The 23,780-nt window shown below is 42.0% G+C and overlaps 1 protein-coding gene across 1 annotated transcript in view; it reads left to right on the forward strand.

Annotated features, from left to right (window-relative positions):
* Positions 1–23,780, forward strand: part of Trim66 (tripartite motif containing 66) — a 53,474-nt gene that overhangs the window by 17,264 nt on the left and 12,430 nt on the right. The window contains exons 3-11 of the mRNA XM_090348198.1: positions 1,384–1,487; positions 3,514–3,661; positions 4,468–4,600; positions 5,014–5,130; positions 7,078–7,192; positions 7,752–7,898; positions 10,665–10,782; positions 13,275–14,179; positions 16,780–16,938. Coding sequence (XP_090204324.1) covers positions 1,384–1,487; positions 3,514–3,661; positions 4,468–4,600; positions 5,014–5,130; positions 7,078–7,192; positions 7,752–7,898; positions 10,665–10,782; positions 13,275–14,179; positions 16,780–16,938 — 1,946 coding nt within the window. The remainder of the gene's footprint in view (positions 1–1,383; positions 1,488–3,513; positions 3,662–4,467; positions 4,601–5,013; positions 5,131–7,077; positions 7,193–7,751; positions 7,899–10,664; positions 10,783–13,274; positions 14,180–16,779; positions 16,939–23,780) is intronic.

The raw sequence follows: 23,780 nt of genomic DNA on the forward strand, positions 1-23,780 counted from the left end.
ATCATTGATTTTATATTGCTGAGATGAGACAGAAAAGATATGTCAGTCATTGCCATAGCCAGTCCCTCTTCAGACCAACCTCATCCCTGAACACAGGTACCTGCCCAACTCAGTAGATTCATTTTCGTGTTCCTAGTGGGCTGACTGTTATTTTAGCGGGTCCAAAGAGACAATCTCATGCTGCTTATGTTGTTCAGAAGCCCACTATGCTAAGGGATGCTGAAGATTTGCTTTCTCTGGGGAGAGAGTAAGCCAAACTGTCCACAGCTATACCCAAAATGGACTAGATAGAGGTAGTCCATCAAAAAGACCTCCGAGCCCTATATATGAGCATGCTGGGAGACCTTTCTTTTTTTGAAAGGATCCTTCTGGAAGAAGCTCTAGCTCTGAGACCTCTGAAGTAACTGTTTGGTATAAACAGACTGGAGCTTGTCAGTGGTGGGAGCTGAGCTATCAGGGATATAGAATGAGGAATTGGGAGCAGCATGAAAGTACCTGCTTGCACCATGAGAAGCAGAGTAGGCTTGTGCTTGTAGCAGCCTGGCTTGTGGGGAGGAAAGGAAGGTAGAACCAAGACAGGACTGTGAGGAAGCCAAATGGTCTGTACAGAAGGCCTCTGATGGACTGGTCATGTTCATTGTATGGTTTTATGTAGGTTTTTTTTTTTTTTGCCAGACCTGGGACTTGAACTCGGGGCTTGAACTCAGGGCTTGAACACTGTCATTGGGCTTTCTCTACTATTTGAGCCACAGCACCACTTTCAGCTTTTTCTATGTGTGTGGTACTAAAGAATCCAGCCTGGGTTTTTTTAAATAATTTTTTATTGTGATTAATAGAAGGGTTACATTATATTCACCAGATAGAAGGTGCATAACTTCACAAACATTGATACCCTTTCTCATGATATGGTCCCCATAGCCTGGGTTTTTATACATGCTACACAAACACTCTACCACTAATTACCTTATTTAGTTATTTTTATGTTTGTTTTTTAATGTTATTATAAAGGTTGTGTGCAGAGGGAGGGTAGAGTTACATAAGTCAAGTTGTAAGTACATTTCCTTTTGGACAGTGTTACTCCATCCCTTGCTCTCTCCCAGTTTTTATTTTATTCCCACCCATAAGTTGTATAGTTCATTTTTAGCATAGTGTCTAGTGAATACCACTGCTGCATTTGTTCACTCTGTCCCTCCATTTCTGTGCCTTCCCTTACCATCCCAAAGATAAATAAATGAACAATAGTCTATGGATTTAAAGATTATGGCAAAAGCATGTATTGTTACATGTTTTGATGCTGTATATTAAAAGGCTTCTGTTTATGTCTTATGTATTATCTGTTAGGGTGTTTTGACTCTGTTGTCTTTCTCCTCCTTCCCCTCCTAGAGCTCATCTCCTGTCCCGGCTGTAATCGAGTATATCTTACCAGGGATGTAACTGAAAACTTTTTTCTGCAGCACTTTCCTCCTGGGCAGCCCAAAATGGCCAGGGTAAGTCAGGACAAAGATGTAACAGCTGATCCTTTTTAGAAATTTTTGGGGCCTCTGTCTATCAGTTTTCCTAATCCTTCCTTCCATCTTCCCTCCCTTCCTCCCTTCCTTCTAAAAGGAAATAAAAATATTTGAATTAAGAAAAGAAAAGCGGGGCCGGGAGTTTGGCCTAGTGGTAGAGAGCTTGCCTAGCTTGCACGAAGACCCAGATTCAATTCCTCAGTACTACATACATACAAAAGAAAAAGCTGGAAGTGTGCTGAGGCTCAAGTGGTAGAGTTCTAGCCCTGAAAAAGTCCAAGGAGAGTGCTCAGGCCCTGAGCTCAAAGCCAGGACTGGCAAAAAAAAAAGTAAGCAAGAAAGCAAAGCAGCCAGGCTTCCTTGCGCCTGTAATCCTGGCTACTCAGGAGGCTGAGGTCTGAGGATCAAGGCTCAAAACCAGCCTGGGCACAGAAGTACCTGAGACTCTTATCTCCAATTAACCTCTAGAAAAAGGGAAGTGGGTCTTAACTCAAGGGTAGGGTAGTAGCCTTGAGCTGAAGAGCTCAGGGACAACACCCAGTCCCAGGGGTGAGTTCAAGCCCCATGATCCACAAAAAAAAAAAAAAGAAAAAGAAAAAAGAAAAAAAGTGAAAAGTGTTGTTGGTTATGTGTGTGTGTTAGTGCTTTTAATAGAAGATGAATGTGTCTTAAAACATACGAGGCTTACTTAATTTTTAAGCATTGCTTAATTTATCTAGGTATTTTTTCCTCATAATTCTTACTGAAATGTAACAGTAGTGGGCTTTTATGCCCCTTTGACTCAGCTGAAAGTCACACACCACTCTGGATTTTCTAGGTTCATTAATCTTGCTTGTATTTAGCCACTATCGCCTTTTTTTGGTGAGTTTTATATCACTTACTGACTGATAACTCTTCAGCTTCTCTGTCTACTAGGGCATCCTTATTATTTACTTCTTCAAATGTCTAATTCTTATTGAATATCTGTTATATGGCAGGCTCTGTCTAAGGTGATAGGAAGACAGAACATGAATTATACTTCTAAAGAATTTACAGTCTTTTTTTTTTTGGCCGGTCCTGGGCTTGAGCTCAGGGCCTGAGCACTGTCCTTGGACTTTCTCAAGGCTAGAGCTCTACTACTTGAGCCTCAGCACCATTTCCAGCCTCTTTTTTTTTCTATGTATGTGGTACTGAGGAATTGAACCCAGGTCTTCGTGCATGCTAGGCAAGCACTCTACCACTAGGCCAAACTCCAGGGCAAGAATTTATCGTTTAATTGGTAAAGTCAGAATCCACATCAGTGTGGTGGTCTGTGAGTCAGACAGGCTGGGCTAGTTTCTCCAATCCTCTCTTGCAGATGCTTCATATTAATCCCAGCGAGCAATCTAGTCCCAAATGAGTGAATATTTAAATAGTAGAGAAACAAATATTCTTAGGCCAGGCAGACCCCAGGTGTGAAAACATAAATCTGAAACTCAGTCTGTACTGAAAGCTGGTCTATACTTGCTCTTTCTTGACTGTATGTGTCATCTTTTTGTGTTCCCACATCTGGAGCTTTCTCCCCTCTCTGCTTTCCCTGTGCTGTAATTTTTCCCTCTCTTGTCTTCCTGATGATCATGTTTGTCATTCAGTAACCAAGTTATTGAATGTTACCTCTTGGTGAAAACTTTCCTGGCAGCTCCCGGGCTAAAAAATCTCCTTTGCTTCCTTAGCACTTGTCACATCTTATTCATCACAGCATTATCCACTTAAAGGACACCAACCTGCTTAAGCTGTATGTGCCCTGTGGGCAGATCCTTGGCTTGTTTGAGTATTCAGCTTTAGCACAGCATTTGTGTGAAGGGGCTCTAATTGGATGCTTTTCATTAAGTCACAAAGCAGTATTTCCAGGAAATTCTCTAGTAGTCTGCACTTTAAAGTTGGAGAGGAACAGACCTGCAGGGCCCTAGTCTTTGTAGTATTTGCAACTTATAGAGGAAGGCACAAAGGAGGATTTGGTCAATAACAGCTAATGTTCTGCTTTTAGAACTGTTCGGAGTGCAAGGAAAAGAGGGCAGCACACATCCTCTGCACCTACTGCAATCGCTGGCTGTGTAGCTCCTGCACTGAGGAGCACCGGCATGGTCCTACCCCTGGGGGTCCAGTCTTTTCTCGAGCTCAGAAAGGATCTTCAGGTACCAGTTCTCCCTCTCCTTACCTGCCCTTGTGCTCTAAAGCAGTGATGAACTCTCAAATCTCTGGAGGATAGCTCTCCAAATTTGTTTCGTAGCTGGAGGAGATAGATAGTTGGGATGGTTTCAAAGCCTTTTGCAAAGGAAGTAAGTCTGCTTAGGAGTCAAAGGGGTGACTCACTCTCAGTCAGAATGGGATGGGCAAATGTGGGTGAGATAGTGCTGGGAGCATAATATAATCTTGAATCATCATGGAAGCTAACTGAGTTCCTCCCTTCCACATTTAGTGACTTAACAGTCCATCCAGAAAGGCCTGTTTTAAATGGCAGTCTTCTTGAAATGTCTTTTGCCAAGGCCCTTGAATTGTGAGAGGGAGTTTGTTTTTGGAAAGCCCACAGGAAACAGAATTTGTGATCCATGTGATCTTTTCTGGAGCCTAACAGGGCTGAATCACTGGATTCAGTCCCATAACAACAGGATCCTGATGAATGAACATGTTTATGTTAATTATGGAACATACTTGATGCTGCAGGAGATCCATGTACAGGAGTAGCAAGCCCTTTCCCTACCTCTGACATATGGTAGCATGCTAGGGTAATGATATGCTATTTCAGGACAGCTGAACAAATTCACCAAGCTATACTAGAATTTCACCTTGTGCCCCTGGAACCTTACTGTCCTACAGGTAGACACTTCTTCATACCCCTTCCCCTAACCTCTGTTTCTTGGAGGACTGAGGACTGCTCAGTGTACTATTGAGTGGTCTACATGAGCAGGAGAAACCCACATTCTCCCATTTTCTCTGGCAGGAGTGAATGGTGGTTCTGGGGACTTCGCTTTGTACTGCCCTTTACACACACAGGAAGTGCTCAAGCTATTCTGTGAGACCTGTGATGTGCTCACATGCCATAGCTGCCTAATGGTGGAACACAAGGAACACAGGTGAGTTGTTTGAAGTGAGTTAATGAGTTTGGGACAGTTCTACACTAGAGTGCTGGGCTCCTAAGGCATCAAGAACCTCTCCTGAAAGCAGAGCAAGGTGGCACTTGGGCTGCTGAGGCAGGAGGATCATGAATTTAAGGCCAACTTGGCTACATTGTGAGACCCTTATGCAAAGGGAAAAATTGTGTCTCTGTCTAAACCAAACTGTAGCTCTTGGGATGAGGTGTTTCATTGTTGCAGTGTGTGGCTTCTCTTGAAAAGACTCCATAGGAAAGGAGTCTACAGTGCCTTTGACCATCTCCAAATGTAATTTATGAACTCTGGGGGTCTAGCTGAAATAGGGCAATACAAGAATTTCTACTTGACTTAGGATAGACATTTTTTCTCAGCTTTTGCGTTGTCTCCTCGCCTAGGTGCAGGCACGTTGAAGAAGTTCTGCAAAACCAGAGAATGCTTCTGGAAAGCGTGACTACGCAGGTGGCACATAAGAAATCCAGTCTTCAGACATCTGCGAAGCAAATTGAGGACAGGTAGCTTAGGCAAATGTTTTACTATTACTGTGAATGCTCTGTTCCCTCACCTTCTGAGTCTCAGTACTATGACATGTGGTGAAGCAGATATGAGCAGATGTCCTAGAAGGCCTATTTACTGGCCTTAAGAGAGGACTCAAGGCCAGTGATGGGTCTTCTGGTCCCAGTTGGTAACTTAAGACTAGTTCAGGTTGGGCCAATGTACATGCCTGTGAACTAGGCAGAAGTGAGTGTTTTGAGAACAAGGGTGCACAGTAGGTGCTGGGAAGAGGGTGCAGTTTATCATGAGGCTGTAACAGATTACTGGCATTCTACCATTCATTGCACCTTTTCTCAGGGTTCTCCATGCAAACCTACAAGTAATATCAAACCATTGGCATTTTATATGGAAAGAGTAGGAACTATAAACATATTGCATGGGAGACACTGTTATTTTCAATTCTTTTTTTCTTTTCATATATTTTTTATTGTAATTAATAGAAGACTTACATTATATTCACCAGATAGAAGGTACATTACTTCACAAAATTGATACCCTTTTTCATGTCTTGGTCACCATTTCCCTCCCTCTTCAATTCTTTTTTAAAACATATTTTATGCTTATTTTCTATTTTTTTGCCAGTTCTGGGGCTTGAACTCAGGTCCTGGGCTATGTCTTTGAGCTTCTTTTACTCAAGACTAGCGCTCTACCACTTGAGCCATAGTGCTGCTTCTGCCTTTTTCTGAATAGTTTATTGGAGATGAATCTCCTTGCTCAGGCTGGCTTCAAACCTTGATCCTCAGATCTAAGCCTGTGGGCAGGCTTATCTCCATTTTACTAATGAGGAGGCCAAGGTTCAGAGTATAGATAACTTAGATAACATAGCTAACAACATAAAGGGTCTAGTTTGCAAGTTAGGGCTGAAGAGACTTGAAAGCCCAAAGTCTTTCTTGTTAAAGCAGCTTTCTTGAAACATTTTTAATATCATGAAAATCATCCTTTTAAGAATGTATAGCCAAGCTCTGGTAGCTCACACCTGTAATCCTAACTACTCAGGAGGCTGAGATCTGAGGATCATAGTTTGAAGCCAGTCTGTTCAATAAACTACTCAGAAAAAGTTGGAAGTGGTGTTGTGGTTTAAGTGGTAGAGCACTAGCCTTGAGCATAGAGAAGCATAGGGACAGATCCCAGCACCCAAGTTCAAGCCCCAAACCCAGCCAAAAAAAAAAGAAATAAAATAACAGAATGCCTAATTCTTTGGTCTTTGGATATTTCACAGAATCGTGAAATTGTTTATTATGGTATACTCTTAAAACATTTTCTGAGCTGCGAGTGTGGCCTAGTGGTAGAGTGTTTGCCTAGCATGCATGAAGCCCTGGGTTCGATTCCCCAGTACCACATACACAGAAAAAGCTAGAAGTGGTGCTGTGGCTCAAGTGGTAGAGCACTAGCCTTGAGAAAGCTCCAGGACAGAGCTCAGGCCCTGAATTCAAGGCCCAGGACTGGCAAATTTTTTTTTTCATCTCCCCTCAAAATAGTCCCCTTCTCTCTTCCATCACCTATAGTCCTCAGAAACCACTAGTCTTTTTTCTGTCTCTATCTATGCTCTTTTTATCTTTTGACACTTTCTTGGAACATTCTCCTTTTTAAGACAGTACATGACATGAAATCATACTTACTCTTTGTCTTGTCTTTAGTACTGTGTCAACTGGTAAGCATTACTGGGTTGCCCTGGGTTTGAAAATCCAAGTTGAACTCTGAGCCATTAAGTCATTGTCCCACTCAGATCAAGGTGGGTAAGTTGTAGAGGGTGGTGATAGAAGAACATTTGTTTTCCTGGCATCTGCTGGACAGGATCAGGATCCCAACAGGTAGCTCTCAAGTTGTTGGCTTTTATGTTTGCTGTCTTTCAGCTCTTAGGGGTCATGAGGGAAGGGTTCATCATATTTTGTCTCATGTGTTTACAGGATTTTTGAAGTGAAGCATCAGCACAGGAAGGTGGAAAACCAGATCAAAATGGCCAAGATGGTTCTAATGAATGAACTGAACAAGCAGGCTAATGGACTCATAGAGGAGTTGGAGGTACATATGGTTAGATGGATCAGATGGATGAGTTCTATGCTTTCACTGGGTCAGAGCTAGGAACATATAAAACTAGTCCAAAGGCCAGTAGAAGCATGGCTAGAATTTAAATTTAGATATTCAGCTTTCATCACTATCTGCTACTTTCTAAACTTAACATTTCCATTCTGATTTGGAGAGGGTGACTTAGTGGTTAGAAACTCAGTTTACACTCTTATCACTGCAGTGGCTCTTAGGCAGGTGTCATTCTCAACAGGGCAGATCATTAGTCACAAAATGTCCCACCTTCTCCAATAGGTTATTCCTAAGAGATATAGGCATTCATATTTCTCCATTCCTTGTCAATTCTGTTTTTGTACTACAGTTGTTTTTGCACCCTTTGCTCCTTTCTACATCTGTCAGCAGACTATGGCAGACTATGCTGCCAGAGTCTAGCACTCAGGGGTACAAACTCATCTGATTCCATCAGTGTTCTTGCTGATATACCCAGAGAAGATTGTCAGACTTTTCAAGGTCCGTGAACAGGATTAGGGAGTTTGTCTTCTGTCTTTGTACCTAGGGCATCACTAATGAAAGAAAACGGAAGCTGGAACAGCAGTTACAGAGCATAATGGTTCTCAACCGTCAGTTTGAACATGTGCAGAATTTCATCAATTGGGCTGTTTGCAGCAAGACAAGTGTCCCTTTCCTTTTCAGCAAAGAGCTGGTAAGATTAACCACCAACCCCTCAGCCTGCTCTTGAAGCACATTAGAATATCACCTGTGTCACAAGAGGCACTGAGTGTGTCTTGGGAAGTGCCTTTTTTTTTTGAGCATGGAAAGAGGAGTAAGATAGCAACTCTATCCATCTTTCAAACTCAATCACTGCTTCTGCATTAGTAAGTGAGCATTATCTTTTATCAAATCCTGGGAAATCATGGTTCTTTCTTTAAATCATGGGTTTGGATACAATCCTGGTCATGAGCAGTACTATAGAAAGTTACTGATGGTTAGATGGGGGCTAAAAAGGAAAGAAGAAATTAGAAAAAGATTTTGAAATGTGCTTGTGATGCCAAGAAGGAGGGAGAATTTTTTTTTTTGCCAGTCCTGGGCTTAAGCTCAGGGCCTGAGCACTGTCCCTGGATTTTTCTCAAGGCTAGAGCTCTACCACTTGAGCCTCAGCACCGCTTCTGGCTTTTTCTATGTATGTGGTACCAAGGAATCGAATCCGGGTTTTCATGCATGCAAGGCAAGCACTCTACCACTAGGCCAAAGTCCTGGCCCCAAGGATGGAGAATTTTGAGAGAGGTTTGATAGGATTTATATTTGAATGTATTGAATCTAAGGTGCCTTAGGACATCCAACAGGAGAGAGCCAAAAACCAGTTTGATGGATTGTTCTGGAAGACAGGAAAAGTCAAAGCTGTAGATAAGAGAAGTAGGAGACAGAGATATTGTGTGAAAGAAGAAGAGGAAAGCAAATCTGGAACCTAAGAAATATAATCAGTTCTACACAGGCAGAGGAAAGGAATGAGTAAAAAAGAATGACAAACAACAATCAGAGGTTAGAGAAGTAGAAAGTGTGAGACACAGAAGTTAAGTGGTAAGTTTTGTGTATGTTATGTGGATGCAATAGGATGAATAGTGAAGAGAAGCCTTGAGATCTGGGAATTAGAAAATCCCCTGTTGGTCAGAAGCCAGAATGAAGAAACTGAGGATAGGAGACAAGAAAATAAAGACAGATAAATTAAGTAGCTTGAGAAGGAGGCAGAGTTGGGAAAATCTATTTCTTTTCAAGTTTAGAAAACATTAGTGTACATTCATAGGGTCAGGGAAGTAGACAACAGAGATGACAGATGAGTGGTACCGTGAACATACTGAAAATACCAGGGAAGGTGGGATTAGAGTGAATTAATCGACCTCAAAGGAGACAGGTAGCTGTATAATATAGTTCAGTTTACAGGTAGGATAGATATATGTTTTTGTTTTTTTTTTAATTTCTCCTCTGAAGTAGAAGGTGATAATAGGAGGGTTAGGTGATGAGTGGCACTGAAGTGATTTTAAATAGTCACTAAAGATAGTGGAAAAAGGGGGTACAAGGACGGAGGGTGCCTCTGGAATTAGTGATTATTTATGTGACTGTAAATACAATGGCTTTATTTTTTAATTTATTTGATTTTATTTTGCCAGTCATGGGGTTTGAAATCGGGCTAGGCACTGTCCCTGAACTTTTTTTATTCAAGGCTAGCACTCTACAACTTTGAGCCACAGAGCTACTTCCAGTTTTCTGGTGGTTAATTGGAGATAAGATTCTCATGGGCTTTCCTGCCTGGTCTGGCTTTGAAACTTGACCTTCAGATCTCAGCCTCCTGAGTAGCTAGGATTACAGGCATGTGCCACTGGTGTCTAGCATAAAATTGCTTTACAATGTCTAGACTGACCTAAGGTTAGGAGTTAGTGATGGAGAGGGAACTAGGGTACTAATGTTTTATATACATATATATAACATTATATATGATTATTTTATATATATATATAATTTTTTGTGGGTCATGGAGCTTGAACTCTGAACCTGGTCATTGTCTCTGAGCTCTTCAGCTCAAAGCTACCATGCTACTCCTTGAGCCACAGCCCCACTTCACATTTTCTAGTGATTAATTGAAGATATGAGTCTCATGTTTTTTAGTGCCCAGCCTGGCTTTGAACCGTGATCCTCAGATCTCAGCCTCCTGAGTAGCTAGGATTACAGGCATGAGCCATTGCACCCAGAACTAATGATATTTTAACTGAAAACAAAGGGAAGCTGGGAAGGCTGACTGGTGGAACAGTGCTCAAAGAGCCCATTGAGGCTGAAGAACATGCACTGAAAGAGGAAGCACTAACTGTGATCAGAGGCTAAGTTATTGAAGCTTAAGGTCTCACAAGTAAAATGGTTCTAAATGATGAATAAAACCTAGACATGGTGACTGAATTGAAAATAGAGGCAAAGGTGATAACATTTTAAAAAAAATCAAAAAAGAAAGAACCACGCAACATATTGCTTTAGGACATTAGTTAACTAGATGATGGCGGGGTTGAAGTTGGACACTTTCCCAAATCCTGTATAAATAGGAGAACTAGTGATGGAAATAGGTGAGAGTCCTCAAGGAGAAAGATGACAACTCCGTTAGGATTGCAGGGGCTTTACAAGCTGGTGGAGAGAATAGCTACAAGGGGCTTTAGATGTAGCCTTGCTTCTTCTAGGTGATAGCAGAATTGATGTCCTGAGGAAGAATTCCAAATCACTTGAGGCCTGGGGGAGCTGAGGATGTAGGGATTCCAGAAACGTTAAGAACAGGAAGTTCGGGAGGGCATTGATTACTAAGGGACAAGAAAAGGAGAATATGGGGATGACCAGAACCTAAAGATCCATGACTTTGAGCCCTTCAATTTGTATAAAAAGTTAGGGAGAAGGAGTTGTCATTCAGGCACAAGGTGCCCAAATCTGTTGTCAGATTGTATTCCAGATGCAGCGATTATTGGAGACAAGTTGTAATACAGATCCTGGGTCTCCTTGGAATATCAGATTCACATGGGAGCCTAACTTCTGGACCAAGCAACTGGCTTCCCTTGGTAAGCTAAGGACCATTCTATGGGCTTTGATCTAATTGCCAAGAGTAAATATAGACAAACTGGGTAGGTTAGCATATACCCAAAAGAAAGCGTTTCCGAGACTGCCAGTGGCCATGGAGACATTCAACAAAACTTGGTGTGTGTGTGTGTGTGTGTGTGTGTGTGTGTGTGTGTGTGTGTGTGTGAAGGCTAAATAACATTGGCAGTGTAAGACTTTGTAACACCACCAGTTAAAATCTGAATTTACCATTCTGTATGAATATTTCCCATGTTACGTTGGTTTCATTGCTAAAGAGGAGACAAGACAGTGGTCCTGCTCTCCAGAATGATGTATGGCAGTACAGGTAAACATGTGTGTGTCTAGAATTAGTGTACTTGATCCCTGCTCCTTTTTTTCCTTAAACATGGAAATTTTGGGCATGACTCACCGGATTACGGCCTCACAAAGTATATTGCTTATATGTGTGTGGGTACAAGCAGGGGCATCTCAGAAGAGTGAGACTCGTGTGTTTGTATATTATACACACAACCTTTGGGGTTGAGATATAAGCAGATAATTCATAACCTTGTGCATTTTTCTTTCATACTTCAGTAATTTTTGGCAATCTTTAAGCAAAATATAGACAACTTGAAGTTGTGTTTGTGTTGACAGGTTAATGGGCTTGTTAAATTAATTACCCAACTGCTGCCTTCATTTTAGGCTGTTAATTTCATTGGAAGTTTTTTGAACTTGGCAAAGTGATAAATATATGATTTACTTTTTGCTTCCCTCTCTCTTTTTATTTAATTTAACAGATTGTAGGCACTTGCCATAAGTTATGCCCTGTGCTGGGCACTAAAGGACAACAGGTGAATCAAAAATATTGTCTGGTGTTGGTGGCTCATGCCTGTAATCCTAGCTACTCAGGAGTCTGAAATCTCAGGCTCATGGTTCAAAGACAGCCTGGGCAGGAGAGTCCATAGACTTTTATCTTTCATTAACCACCAAAGAAAACCCCAAAACAAAAAAATCCTAGAAATGGAGTTGTGGCTCAAGTAGTATAACACCAGCTTTGAGTGAAAAAGCTAAGGGCAGTGCCCAGGCCCTGAGTTCAAACCTATATCTGCACATATTTTCAGTCTTTAGGGGTCTTAGTCTTCTTGTATGCAAGCCTCAACAAAGCAACGAGTTAGCCAGGTGCCTATAGTCCTAATAGTACTCAGGAGACTGAGATCTGAGGATTGTGTTTTGAAGCCAGCCTGGGCAGGAAAGTCTGTGAGACTCCAATCTTCAATAAACTACTCAGGAGAAAAGACGGAAGTGGTGCTGTGGCTCAAGTGTTAAAGTACAGGCCTGGAGAAAAAGAATCTCAGGGATAACACCCAGGCCCTGACTAAGTTCAAGCCCCATGATTGGCATGGCCCTCCCCGCCCCACCACGGAAAAAAAAGAATTAAAGGAGTTGTTGGATGATCAATAAATATAATCCTACTCATGGAGTCCAGAGACTTCAGAGGGTAGTGCTGGTGCCAAGCACTGACCTGGCATGGGAGCTTCCTTAGCCTATTCCATATTATTACCTAACAGTTACCCAGACTTGTATCTGGAGACTTCCTTGTTTGTCCCAGGAATGACTCTGTACCCTTTACTGCTTTTCAGCATATTCCCTCCTATCCCTCAATGCTGATTCTGTCAGAGTCTTAGCTGGGTTAAAAAATAAAAAAGAAGCCAGGCACAGTGGCTTACACCAGTAATCCTTACTACTCAGGAGGCTGAGATCTGAGGATCTTGGTTCAAAGCCAGCCCAGGCACTAAAATGTCTGTGAGACTCTTTTTTTTTTTTTTTTTTTTTTTTGCCAGTCCTGGGCTTGAGCTCAGGGCCTGAGCACTGTCCTTGGACTTTCTCAAGGCTACAGCTCTACCACTTGAGCCTCAGCACCACTTCTGGCATTTTTCTATGTATGTGGTACCGAGGAATCGAACCTGGGTCTTCATGCATGCTAGGCAAGCACTTTAACCGCTAGGCCAAACTCCCGGCCCATCTGTGAGACTCTTACCTCTAATTAATCACCAGAAAATCAGAAGTGGTACTGTAGCTCAAGGGGTAGGGTGGTCGCCTTGAGCTGAAGAGCTCAGGGACAGCACCCAAGCCCAGAGTTCAAATCCCATGACTGACAGACAAATAAATAAGTAAGTAAATAAATAAATAAATAGGAGAGGGTGCTATGTGAAGGAGTGCTGATTTCCCATGTGCGATAGAAACAGAGTCAGGGATGATCACCTAGTAAAGGCTAAGACTGTCCCTCAAATATCTCCTAAGGAAGGCCATACAGGCGCTATTGCTGTCAGCATTCTAGATGGATTCTTCAAGATGGAAGGCTGAATTTCCTAACCTCTGTGCCCGATACAGATTGGTTGAATGATGTCCTTTGATCCTAGATGCAAGAAGAAGTGGGAGTGGGGAGTACAACTGTGCATAATCTTGAGAGAATTTATGTATTCTTAATTTCCAGGTTGCATAACTGCTGAAGGTGGACAACTGTCTCGCACAGAAACTACTGCCTATGGGGGCTTACAGGGACCACCATCCTTTTATCAAAGCCACCAGTCCCCAGTGACTCAGCAAGAGACTCTCAGTCACCCCTCACACAAGTTTCAGCCTCCAGCACTATGTTCCTCATCTGTATGCTGCTCCCACTGTTCCCCAGTCTCATCTTCTCTCAAAAGCCAGGTCCCCCCACCCAACATCCATCCGGCTCACAGCTTTAGACAGCCCACTGAGATGATGCCTCACCAGCTAGGGTCATTGCAGTGCCCTACTGTGCTACCCAGGGAGAAGGAACTAGCCTGCAGTCCTCATCCTCCCAAGCTGATGCAGCCCTGGCTGGAAACCCAGCCTTCTGCAGAGCAAGAGAACACACCCCAGAGGCCAGGGCAGCATCTGACTTCCCAGCCAGTGTGTATCGTTCCCCCACAGGACATTCAGCAAGCAGCCCAGACCCAGTCCCCCTTACAGGCCCCTTCCATCCAAGTCCAGTTTGGCCACCACCAGAAGCTGAAGCTTAGTCACTTTCAGCAACAGCCACAGCAGCAGCTGCCACCTCCGCCACCACCCCCACCCCAACCCCCACAGCAGCCACCCCCACCTATGCCTCCATCCCAACATCTAGCTTCCAGTCAGCATGAGAACCCTCCTGGGCCTGCCTGTTCCCAGAATGTGGATATAATGCACCACAAGTTTGAACTGGAAGAGATGCAGAAAGACTTGGAGCTTCTCCTGCAGGCTCAGCAGCCCAGCCTGCAGCTGAGTCAGACCAAATCACCTCAGCATCTTCAGCAAACCATTGTGGGGCAGATCAACTACATTGTGAGGCAGCCAGCACCTGTCCAGTCCCAGAGTCAGGAGGATACCCTACAGGTGAGCTACCCTGGCCTAGGATGTGTAGAGAACACTGCATCCTTAGTTGCAGAGTGGTACATGAAACAGTTTCTTCATCTTAGGGTGATCTTGACTGAACCTTCACATTTCAGAACTACCAGGGACTCCTAGCTCAGCAAAGCTGCAAAGAACATACATAGATCTGTGCTCTGGAATAAGTATTTTCCAGAGTAGCCTGATTTGGCCCTGTCCATAATAGTACTTTCTGAGCTATGTTGGTCTTCTGCCAGTACCATGGCCTAAAAAGAGGTTGTTGGGGCTGGGAGCGTGATCTAGTGGTAGAGTGCTTGCCTAGCATGCACAAAGACCCAGGTTTGATTCCTTGGTACCACCTACCCAAGAACAATGCTCAGGCCCTGAATTCAAGCCCAAGGACTGGCAAAAAAAAAAAAGAAAAGTTATCTATTGTCTTTGTAACATCTTTGCTGAAAATTAGAAGGTTTTTGTTGTTTTGTTTTGTTTTGTTTTTTGGGTTTTTGGGTACTGTCCCTGAGCCCTTCAGCTCAAAGCTACCACCTTACCCCTTGAGCCACAGCACCACTTCCTGAAACTTAGAAGTTTTGTATGGTGAGGGAAGGGGAGAACTCAAGGTATAACGGAGAGTACATATTAGAAGTAGGCAGCACTCTTCTCACACTGCACAAGGATAGATTTATTTTTATTTCCGTCTACTGAAGTAGGCAGGTTTTATATACACAAACTATTCATTCCATCAACAACATTGTTTGGTTGGCATTACCATGTATAAGTAGTGGGGGTTAGAGAAGCAAGCAGTTTGCCTAAGAATCATACTGGGTTGGAAAGTGGATCTGGATCTACTTCTACTGACATTTTTCCTCCTAATATCATGGAAAAGAGGCCTCAGTCTTCCTTTAGGAGGATATTGTTTCATTTTAATTTTTTAAAATTCAAACTAGGGTTTGAATTCAGGAAACTTGCTCCACAGACAAGTGGAGCACTTGAGCTACACCTTTAGCCTTCCTTAGGGAATTATTGGATGCTGTTTGTTTTCTCTATTGAAAAAGCACAGTTTGTGCCTCTAGGATCTTTGCTGCTTTCCACATCTTCATTGTTAGATCCTGCTTTTCTCTTTTTTTCCTGATCTTTTTTTCTGCCTTTTCTCACTTTTTCCCCCTCCCTCCCTCCCTCCTTCCCTCTCTCTCTCTCTCTCTCTCTCTCTCTCTCTCTCTCTCTCTCTCTCTCTCTCTCTCTCTCTCTCCCTCTCTCTCTCTCTCTCTCTCCCTCTCTCTCTCTCTGTGGATCATGGGGCTTGAACTCGGCCTGGACGCTGTCCTTGAGCTCTTCAGCTGAAGGCTACTGCCCTACCCTGGGCCTGAGCATTGTTCCTGAGCTCTTCAGCCCAAGGCTAGCACCCTACTCTTTTTTTTTTTTTTTTTTTGTGGGTCATGGGGCTTGAACTTGGCCTGGGCACTGCCCCTGAGTTCTTCAGTTCAAGGTTATTGCCCTACCCTTGAGCCAAGCCCCATTTCCGGTTTTCTAGAGGTTAATTGGAGATAAGAGTCTTAGGTTCTTTAGGGCCCGAGCTGGCTCTGGCTGACTTTGAACTATGATCCTCAGGTCTCAACCTCCTGAGTAGCTAGGATTACAGATGTGAGACACCATGCCCAGCTTACCCCCCCCCTTTTTGTTTTTGCCAGTCCTGGGTTTGAGCTCAGAGCCTGAGCACCGTCCTTGGGCTTTCTCAAGGCTAGGGTCCTACCACTTGAGCCTTAGCACTACTTCTGGCTTTTTTCTATGTATGTGGTACCCAGGAATCGAACCCAGGTCTTTGTGCATGCTAGGCAAGCACTGTACCACTAGGCCAAACTCCTGGCCCCCACCCTACTCTTGAGCCAAGAGTTTTCTAGAGGTTAATTGTGTCTGGGTTGGCTTTGAACCCTGATTGTCAGATCTCAGGTCTCTTTTAAACCTATAATTACACTTACATCTTCAAAGAAGTTTTTTATATTTTGATTTATTATAAACAGTAAAGCTTCATATTTTGCCTTATAGTTGACAACTCTAGATAATACTTGAAATGTTATCCCCTGAGGCTTAGTTCCTTTCAAAGGAGTATAGGATAATCCTTGTGATGGCACAGAAATGTCTAGAGTTCATAGAAAGCCACAAGCTAAATATAAATTTAAAAAATCTGTTATAAGGTGGGAGTATAGCTTAGTGGTAGACTACTTGCTGAGCATGCATGAGATCCCAGTCTTGATGCTTATCACTGCAAACAATAAAAGACAATCAACAAAAGGAACATGTTTTATGATTGCTAAAATGACTTTACAGTTCACTCAGAATGCTTGATTTGGGTTCTATTGTAAGATTGTCATATAAAGATATAGTCTTAGGAAGACTTTGGTAGTACTGGGCCTTGAACTCAGGGGCTGGTGCATACTAGGTAGACACTATCATCTGAGTTATGCCCCCTAGCCCAAGATTATTTTTATTTTTGAAAAAAACATAAGCAGTTTATAATGTACAGGTCCTGACAATGGGCAGGACACAGTGGGCACTGGCCTTTTCTGTGGCTGCTATTTTCTGTAGTGAAACCTACCCCAATTCTTTTCTAGGTTACAGACGAGCCTCCAGCACCTGAGGGTCCAAAGCCAACTCTTCCTCTTGACAAGACTACTACTTCCTTGCCCCAGACAACTGGGGACGAAACTCCTCACAGTGTTCCCACAGTGGACAACAACACCCAGCCCTCCTCTCCAAATGTGGTGAGAAAGGTACTAACGGAAGCTCCTCTCCCTGACATGGGACCCTCAGCCAGCAAAGACCCTAGTCACCTGAATGAGGATGATGGGGTGGGGGGAGGAGTGTCCCTATTTCATCCCTGGATTCTACACAGCCCTGACTCATGCCTTCTGTCCTAGTGGATTAGCAGCACAGGTACTTCTTTACCTCTATCTGCACTCCTTTATAAACACTTACCATGGGGTTTGCTGGGGCTCATGTAGTGTAAAAGAGGAAAGGGAAAGAGAACAGATTAATTGAACATTTACTATTTGGGACTGTGTATGGTACTTCACAAACATTGTCTCAAATAACCCTCCTAACAGTTTTATGAGGTGGTCTCTATTTTGTAGCTGAGGAAACTGAAGTTCAGGGCCCTACCTTACAGAAGAAAGAGCTGAGGTTTACTTAAAATGAAATCTTAGAATCCAATATTCAACCTTTTTCCTTTCTGAAATGAAAATAGGGAAGATATTGCCCCTATTGAAAAATGATTGACATTAGAATTTGAATTAATGGAATTTTTTGAGTTGGTTGTCGACAGGATTGTCTTGAAGAGAGATAGCTGAGGGATACTTTGATCACTAAAGACAAGCAATCAGAGGCCTTCCTGTCCATTCACCTACCAGTTTGTTGGTACTGTGGTAGTACCCAGACTCCCACAACTCCTCAGCTGTCTACTCTTATCCAGGCCTTTCATGTCCAGCCCTATCTTCCTTCTCACTGAAATGTGGTTCTGCAATGCCCTCCATTCCCTGCTGCCTATGGGCTTTGACTCTGTTCCACTTATCCTATTGATTTCTCAAACTTTGGTGCCTTAGTCTTCCTGGTGCCTCCACAACAGTCCTGCTCTTCAAACTCTTATCAGCCAGTTTTCACCCTTCCACCTTATTCTCTCAACCCTACAGCACCCCTTAGCCCTGCAAGCCCAGTTCTGGTAGTTGTTCAGTGTATTTCTCTTCTTCGGGTTCCCCCAGTGGCACCGCTATGTCTTAGATCAGTCAGTTTCTGTAGTACTACAGAAGAGAGCTTAGAAAAGGTAGGAATGGCTATATGAAAGGTTACCTTGGAAACTCCTGGTGACTCTTAAAAAATCTGATCAGAAATCTGGTATTAGTGGCCTTCTGTTCTGTCCTATCCTTTTGAAAATGATTTCACCCAGAGGTGCTGTAAATCAGCCCTTTTGTGATTCTTAGTGGTTTAACTTCTTATACTAAGATCATTATGCCTCTATTTATATATTCATTCAGTATTTAAAAATTATACACACACACAAAAAAATCTCACATGCAAGAATTCTTTAGTCCTACAGTGGAGCTTACAGTCTAGCAGAAGAGAGAAACAATCAAAACAGTAAATTCTGATAAAGTGCTGAGATAGTCTTGGGAGTATGAGCCAATGAAGTGTTTAACTCTGGGAGAGAGGATTGTTCATGAAACACTATTACTAGATGACATAATTTCAGGTTAAGAATTGAAAGAGGAGAAAAAGTTGGAAAATTGAAAGAGTAGAAAAAAGGAGGAAAGGAAGAATAAATTAATAAAAGGAATTGGAAATCTAGAAGATCCAAAAGTGAAGAAAACCTGGGGCCCTTGGAGGGTTTCAGATACTTTGGCTTGTTAGGAATAGGAGATACATGAGAGTTTGGACCAGATTGGTGGGAAGATATTATAGTGAATTATGTTTGGAACTGGAATTCAGACGTGGTAGCAGGGCAAATGACTGAGGGATTTTTCAGCAAAGAAAGGTCTGAATTAAATTTGAAAGGTCACTTTAGCATTGTAGTAGAGTACATTGTAGTACAGAGGAGAAATAGGAGGTAGAATGTAATCAGTTGTCTTAGGAATGAAGAAGAAGCAAAAATTTCAAGTGCTATCAGATTATAAGGGTTTTAGACTCAGTGTCTGATTGATGACTAGAAGAGAAGCAGAACAAGTTCTTTTGTTCCACACCTATAACTCTCTTGGACCATTAGAATGGGAGCACGCGGAAAAGAACATGTCTGTAAGCCTGGTGCTGGTGGGTCATGTCTGTAATCCTAGCTACTCAGGAAGCTGAGATCTGAGGATCATGGTTCAAAGACAGCTGAAGCAGAAAAATCCCTGTGAGACTCTTAACTCCAATAAGATACTCAAACAAATCCAGGAGTGGTGCTGTGGTTTAAGAGCACAAAGTAGCTCAGAACAGTGCGTAGGCCTAGAGTTCAAGCCTAGATCCAGCAAAAAAAATGTATTTGTAGAGAGGAGGAAGTTAAGTTTTGAATTGCTAGTGTTTTCCCTCGGAAGATAAGTTAGAAGATTACTGCTAGGTTGCTGGTGTCTTAGAGGTCGGAAGGGATCCTACTGTTCTGTGTGGCTGCAGATCCTGGGAACTCTTTTTCATTTTGAGCAGCTGTGACCCTTATGTACTGGGTTTCAGGCTGAAGTTTGGAGGGAGGATGGCATTTCTTTTCAAATGGCTTATTATAGACTTCCTTAAGGCTTGGACTCCCAGATAAAGGACTTCCAAGTTTGTTATCCTGGCCTAAGGGAACCTTTGGGTGGACAATGGAAGGTACAGAACTATATAGATAGTTATTGAAATAAGGAAAAAAAGTTTTCATTGCTTTGAAGTTTGGGTCGGATAGGACAGAGGTGTGAAGCTTAAGAATACAAATATTTTGAGTATTTCATCATAGAATAATGATACTTCGTGGATGTTTTTTTTTTAATACTTTTTAAATATTTTTACATAGATAATTCCATTTTATCTCTTTGTCTATCCTAGCAATACTATGAGGAGGAAGCTACTTTCTTATTTCCCTTTGAGAAATGTGGAAACTGAGACACAGAAAGGTTAAATGACTCATCTAAGAGTTAAATGGCTGACCGTTGGCAATGTTAGAATCAGACTACAGGTCCTAACTCAACCCTGTGCTTACCAACTAGGCTAAATTAATCTTTTTTTGTGTATGCAGTAGGAGAAATAGGACTCTATTTTGGTCTTTCACTTGATGGAATTTCTTACCTGGTAATCACTGAAGTAGTCTGAGGCCTTCCTGGGCAGAGGTCCTAGGACCCAGCCTCCTTTGCTCTGTGTTATATTTGTGTTGTTAAGGTATGTTGGCTTCCAGCCACTCCCTAGCCAGTGAGTGTCAGGAAAATCAAATGTTTACTTGAAAGTTAAGTAAGAGGAACCTGTGGCACATGGCAACTTTCTTTGCGTTCAGCAACAGTCCTGGATTACCACAAGGAAGACTTTGTTAGAGCAGAGCATCCAAGGACTTTAGAGCTGATGCTAAATGAACTCATGGTGAAGACATATTGCAGCTAAAAAATCAGACATGAAAATTCTAGAGACTTATGCTCTCTCAGCAGCTTATCCTACCACCTTCCTTGCATTTAACAAGATATTTTAAGACTTTGATGTCTTTTCCCTCCTCCCCCACCTTTTTTTTGGCAAAAGCTGTTGCCCAAATTTCCCCGTCTTGATTCAAGGACACAACTCTACAGCAGAACTTCTTTACATCCTAAGTGATGGCTTCTTTTCATATTTTGGAACTAGTCAGTTGTTGAAAGTAAAATGCTGCTTTCCTGATCTTTATCATGGAGTCAAAGCCTTAGGCAACACAGCGTCTTATCTGAGTTCCACATCGTCTACAAGACAAAGCTGTCTTCTACTGCTCTGCACAGCTCTAGATCTTCTATGGAGGACTTTAAGAGGAATTGGATGTATTCCCAGTAGATGACAAAGAAGCAGTAGGCATTCCTGTGACCCATATTAGTAAAAGTGATGCAGAACAACAAAGGATAATGACTCAGATGGACAGAATTTATTGTTATCAAAGCACTTCCATGCTCAAACTCTTTTTTTTTGATATTTTTTATTGTAATTAATAAAAGGGTTACATGATATTTGCCAGATCATGCTCAAACTCTTAACTTTATAACAGCTCAATAAAATTTACATCACTAGGAGAAGAGGAAATTCAAGTCTGAGGATGGAAATGATTCAGTTGAGCTCAGTCTTTAAACCCTGGCATATGTGAAGCAACAGTAGGCATCTTGCCTTTACCATCTCCAGATATGCTGCTAAAGTCCAGATCATGGATACTCAACTTCAGCTACGATCTTTTACTCACATTGGTCCTGAAAATATTCCTGGGCCTGGTGATTTTTTCTTAGAACATGTCCTATGGCCTGGTCAGAAACCTGCAGAACTGTCCAGGGATCTACTCTGCCCCACTCAGGAGTCAAGCCAAACACTTATCAGGTCTGACTCCCTGAATTTTTTTTTTTTTGCCAGTCCTGGGCTTGAACTCAGGGCCTGAGTACTGTCCTTGGACTTTCTCAAGGCTAGAGCTCTACCACTTGAGCCTCAGCTCCACTTCCGGCTTTTTTCTATGTATGTGGTACCGAGGAATCGAACCCGGGTCTTCATGCATGCTAGGCAAGCACTTTAACCACTAGGCCAAACTCCCGGCCCCTGACTCCCTGAATTTAACATGTAAGAAATTTTTCTTTCTTTTGCAGACCGAACTTGTTATTTGCTTAGGTCTCCTGGTCATGAGAAAGTAGACCTCAAGTCTCAGGCTGTAAACTTCTAGCCTGGATAAAATACTTCTAACCAAATTCTACTTTCTTGTTCCTTTTACCTCAAACTCTGGATCCTCTGATTTTCTGTCTTGTTCAGATCCAAGGGCCACCAAGAACTTTTCACATTTCTTATCTCTCCACTTTTCATGAACCTTCCATTTGACTTTGGTCATTTGCCATATATCCATATTCATTACATCCCTAGAAATAGCCTCAATTAATTTGAGAGCTTTTCATTTAATTGGAAAAGTACTTACTGTCAATATGAACAATAACTTTGCTATTAAAAAATCAACATGTGAAACCATTTACTGCAGGTAAATGTTAGTCTCTTTCCTCATTCATCTTATTGGGCTGTTTCAAAATCTACAGTCTCCCTAGTTTTGAAGGTGTAAAGCACTCAAGGATTTCAAGAATTTAATTCACAAATCTGTTTGTCTCTGCCCTTGGTCTGTCTGTTTCCTCAACTCAAGTAAAGGTCTCCAGTGTATTTCTAAGACAAAACCCCCAAATCATTGTCCCTTTTCTGTTGTACATTTACATACTTTGTGATTTTAACCACTAGGGAAATCCCTGATACCAGAATTGATCAGGTTTAGCAACAGAAGCTGATGGCACAAAACCAAGGCATTAGATCCTATATAAACTCATAAATAACACAGTTAGCATTCTGTTTTTTGAATGTTGGTTCTTGTGTTTGCTATAAGTTATCTGCTCTTTAATTTGGATCATGCCTCCCTGAACTGTTTTGTGTTAGTTTATTTTCAGATAGGGCCTCACTTTTTTTTTTTTTTTTTGTCAGCTGTAGGGCTTGAACACTGGGCCTGGGCGCTGTCCCCGAGCTCTTCAGCTCAAGGCTATCACTCTACCACTTGAGCTACAATGCCACTAATGGGTTTCTGGTAGTTAATTGGAGATAAGAGTCTCATGGACTGGTTCAAAGCCAGTTTTGAACCACAATCTTCAGATCTCAGTCTGTAGTTAGGATTACAGGTATGAGCCACCAGAGCCCAGCTAGGGCCTCATATTTTGGCCTAGACTGGGCTCAGATCATGATTCTCTGACATATGCTTTCCATGTAGCTGGCATTATAGCCATCCTGTCGTGTTTTTTCCTCTTCCTCCTCTTCTTCCTCTTCCTACTCCTCCCCTCCTCCTCCTTCTATTCCTCCTCCTCCTCCTCCTTCTGGTAGTACTGGGTTCTATCTGCCACATTCACTGCCAAATGTTTTTTTTTCCAATTAAGAATATGGACTTTAATTGAATTTTTAATTCAATTAAAAATAAATTTGGGTGTTACTCATGTGTAGGGACCATGGTAATCCCCATATCATTCCAATTTTAGTATATATGTTGCCAAAGTGAGCATCTGCCTTGTTTTTTGAGATGAGGGTCTTGTAATTTTTTTTTTCCTGGGATTTCCATGAACCACAGTCCTTCTAGTCTCCATGTCTTGATGTAAGCCACGGCACCCATCCCTCTAATTAGCATTCTTGAAGTAGCAAGCTTATATACATGGTTTTCTTTAGAAAGTTTTCATTTTCTTAAAACAATAAGCAGATTGGAAGCACAGAGCCAGGACTTCTATAATGGCCACAATGACAAAGAGACAAAATAAGAAACATCACTTGGAAAAGTGGTCCCATAGAGGATCATCCATTGAAAGAACAGGCTAAGCTGTATTTTTAAAGTTCCTGAAAGCATCACTGGACTACTTAATGATTCACCTTAGTTTCTTGACTTATTAGGGTCCATTTGCTCTGCTTAATAAGACAAAGTAGTGTGAAAAGTGTTTTTTATAAGTACTCTCATTCAAAATAACATTTTTAAGCCAATTCATTTTGTTATTAAAAGAATTTTTTAGATTTCTAGCAAATTAATTCATGCAGAATGATACCTTACCTGCACTGCTTTCTCCCCAATAATATTATTTTGCTATAAGACCTGAAAACATATATTAAACTCAGGGCATGTGCACACGTGTCTGTTTATTGATTTCACAAGTATTTCTTATTATGTCAGTAGCTTCTAGCTAATAGCACAAAAAAATTAAGACTGGCAGACATATTCTCAAAGCCAGGTCTAGAGTCTTGATCTTGAGCCTGAATGAGCTTTGGAAATTTGGGTAATCACTGTGTCTGTTTCCCTTCTAAATTTTGACAATATCACATGACAAACATTAGGAATAATATTGACAATACATTGGACTACAGAAGGAGACCAACATGGTAAAGTGGGAAGGGGTAGAACAGCAGGTAGTAT

This window comes from Megascapheus bottae, chromosome 16 (genome assembly GCF_031878675.1).
Source record: "Megascapheus bottae isolate mThoBot1 chromosome 16, mThoBot2.hap1, whole genome shotgun sequence".
Classification (NCBI taxonomy): Eukaryota; Metazoa; Chordata; class Mammalia; order Rodentia; family Geomyidae; genus Megascapheus; species Megascapheus bottae.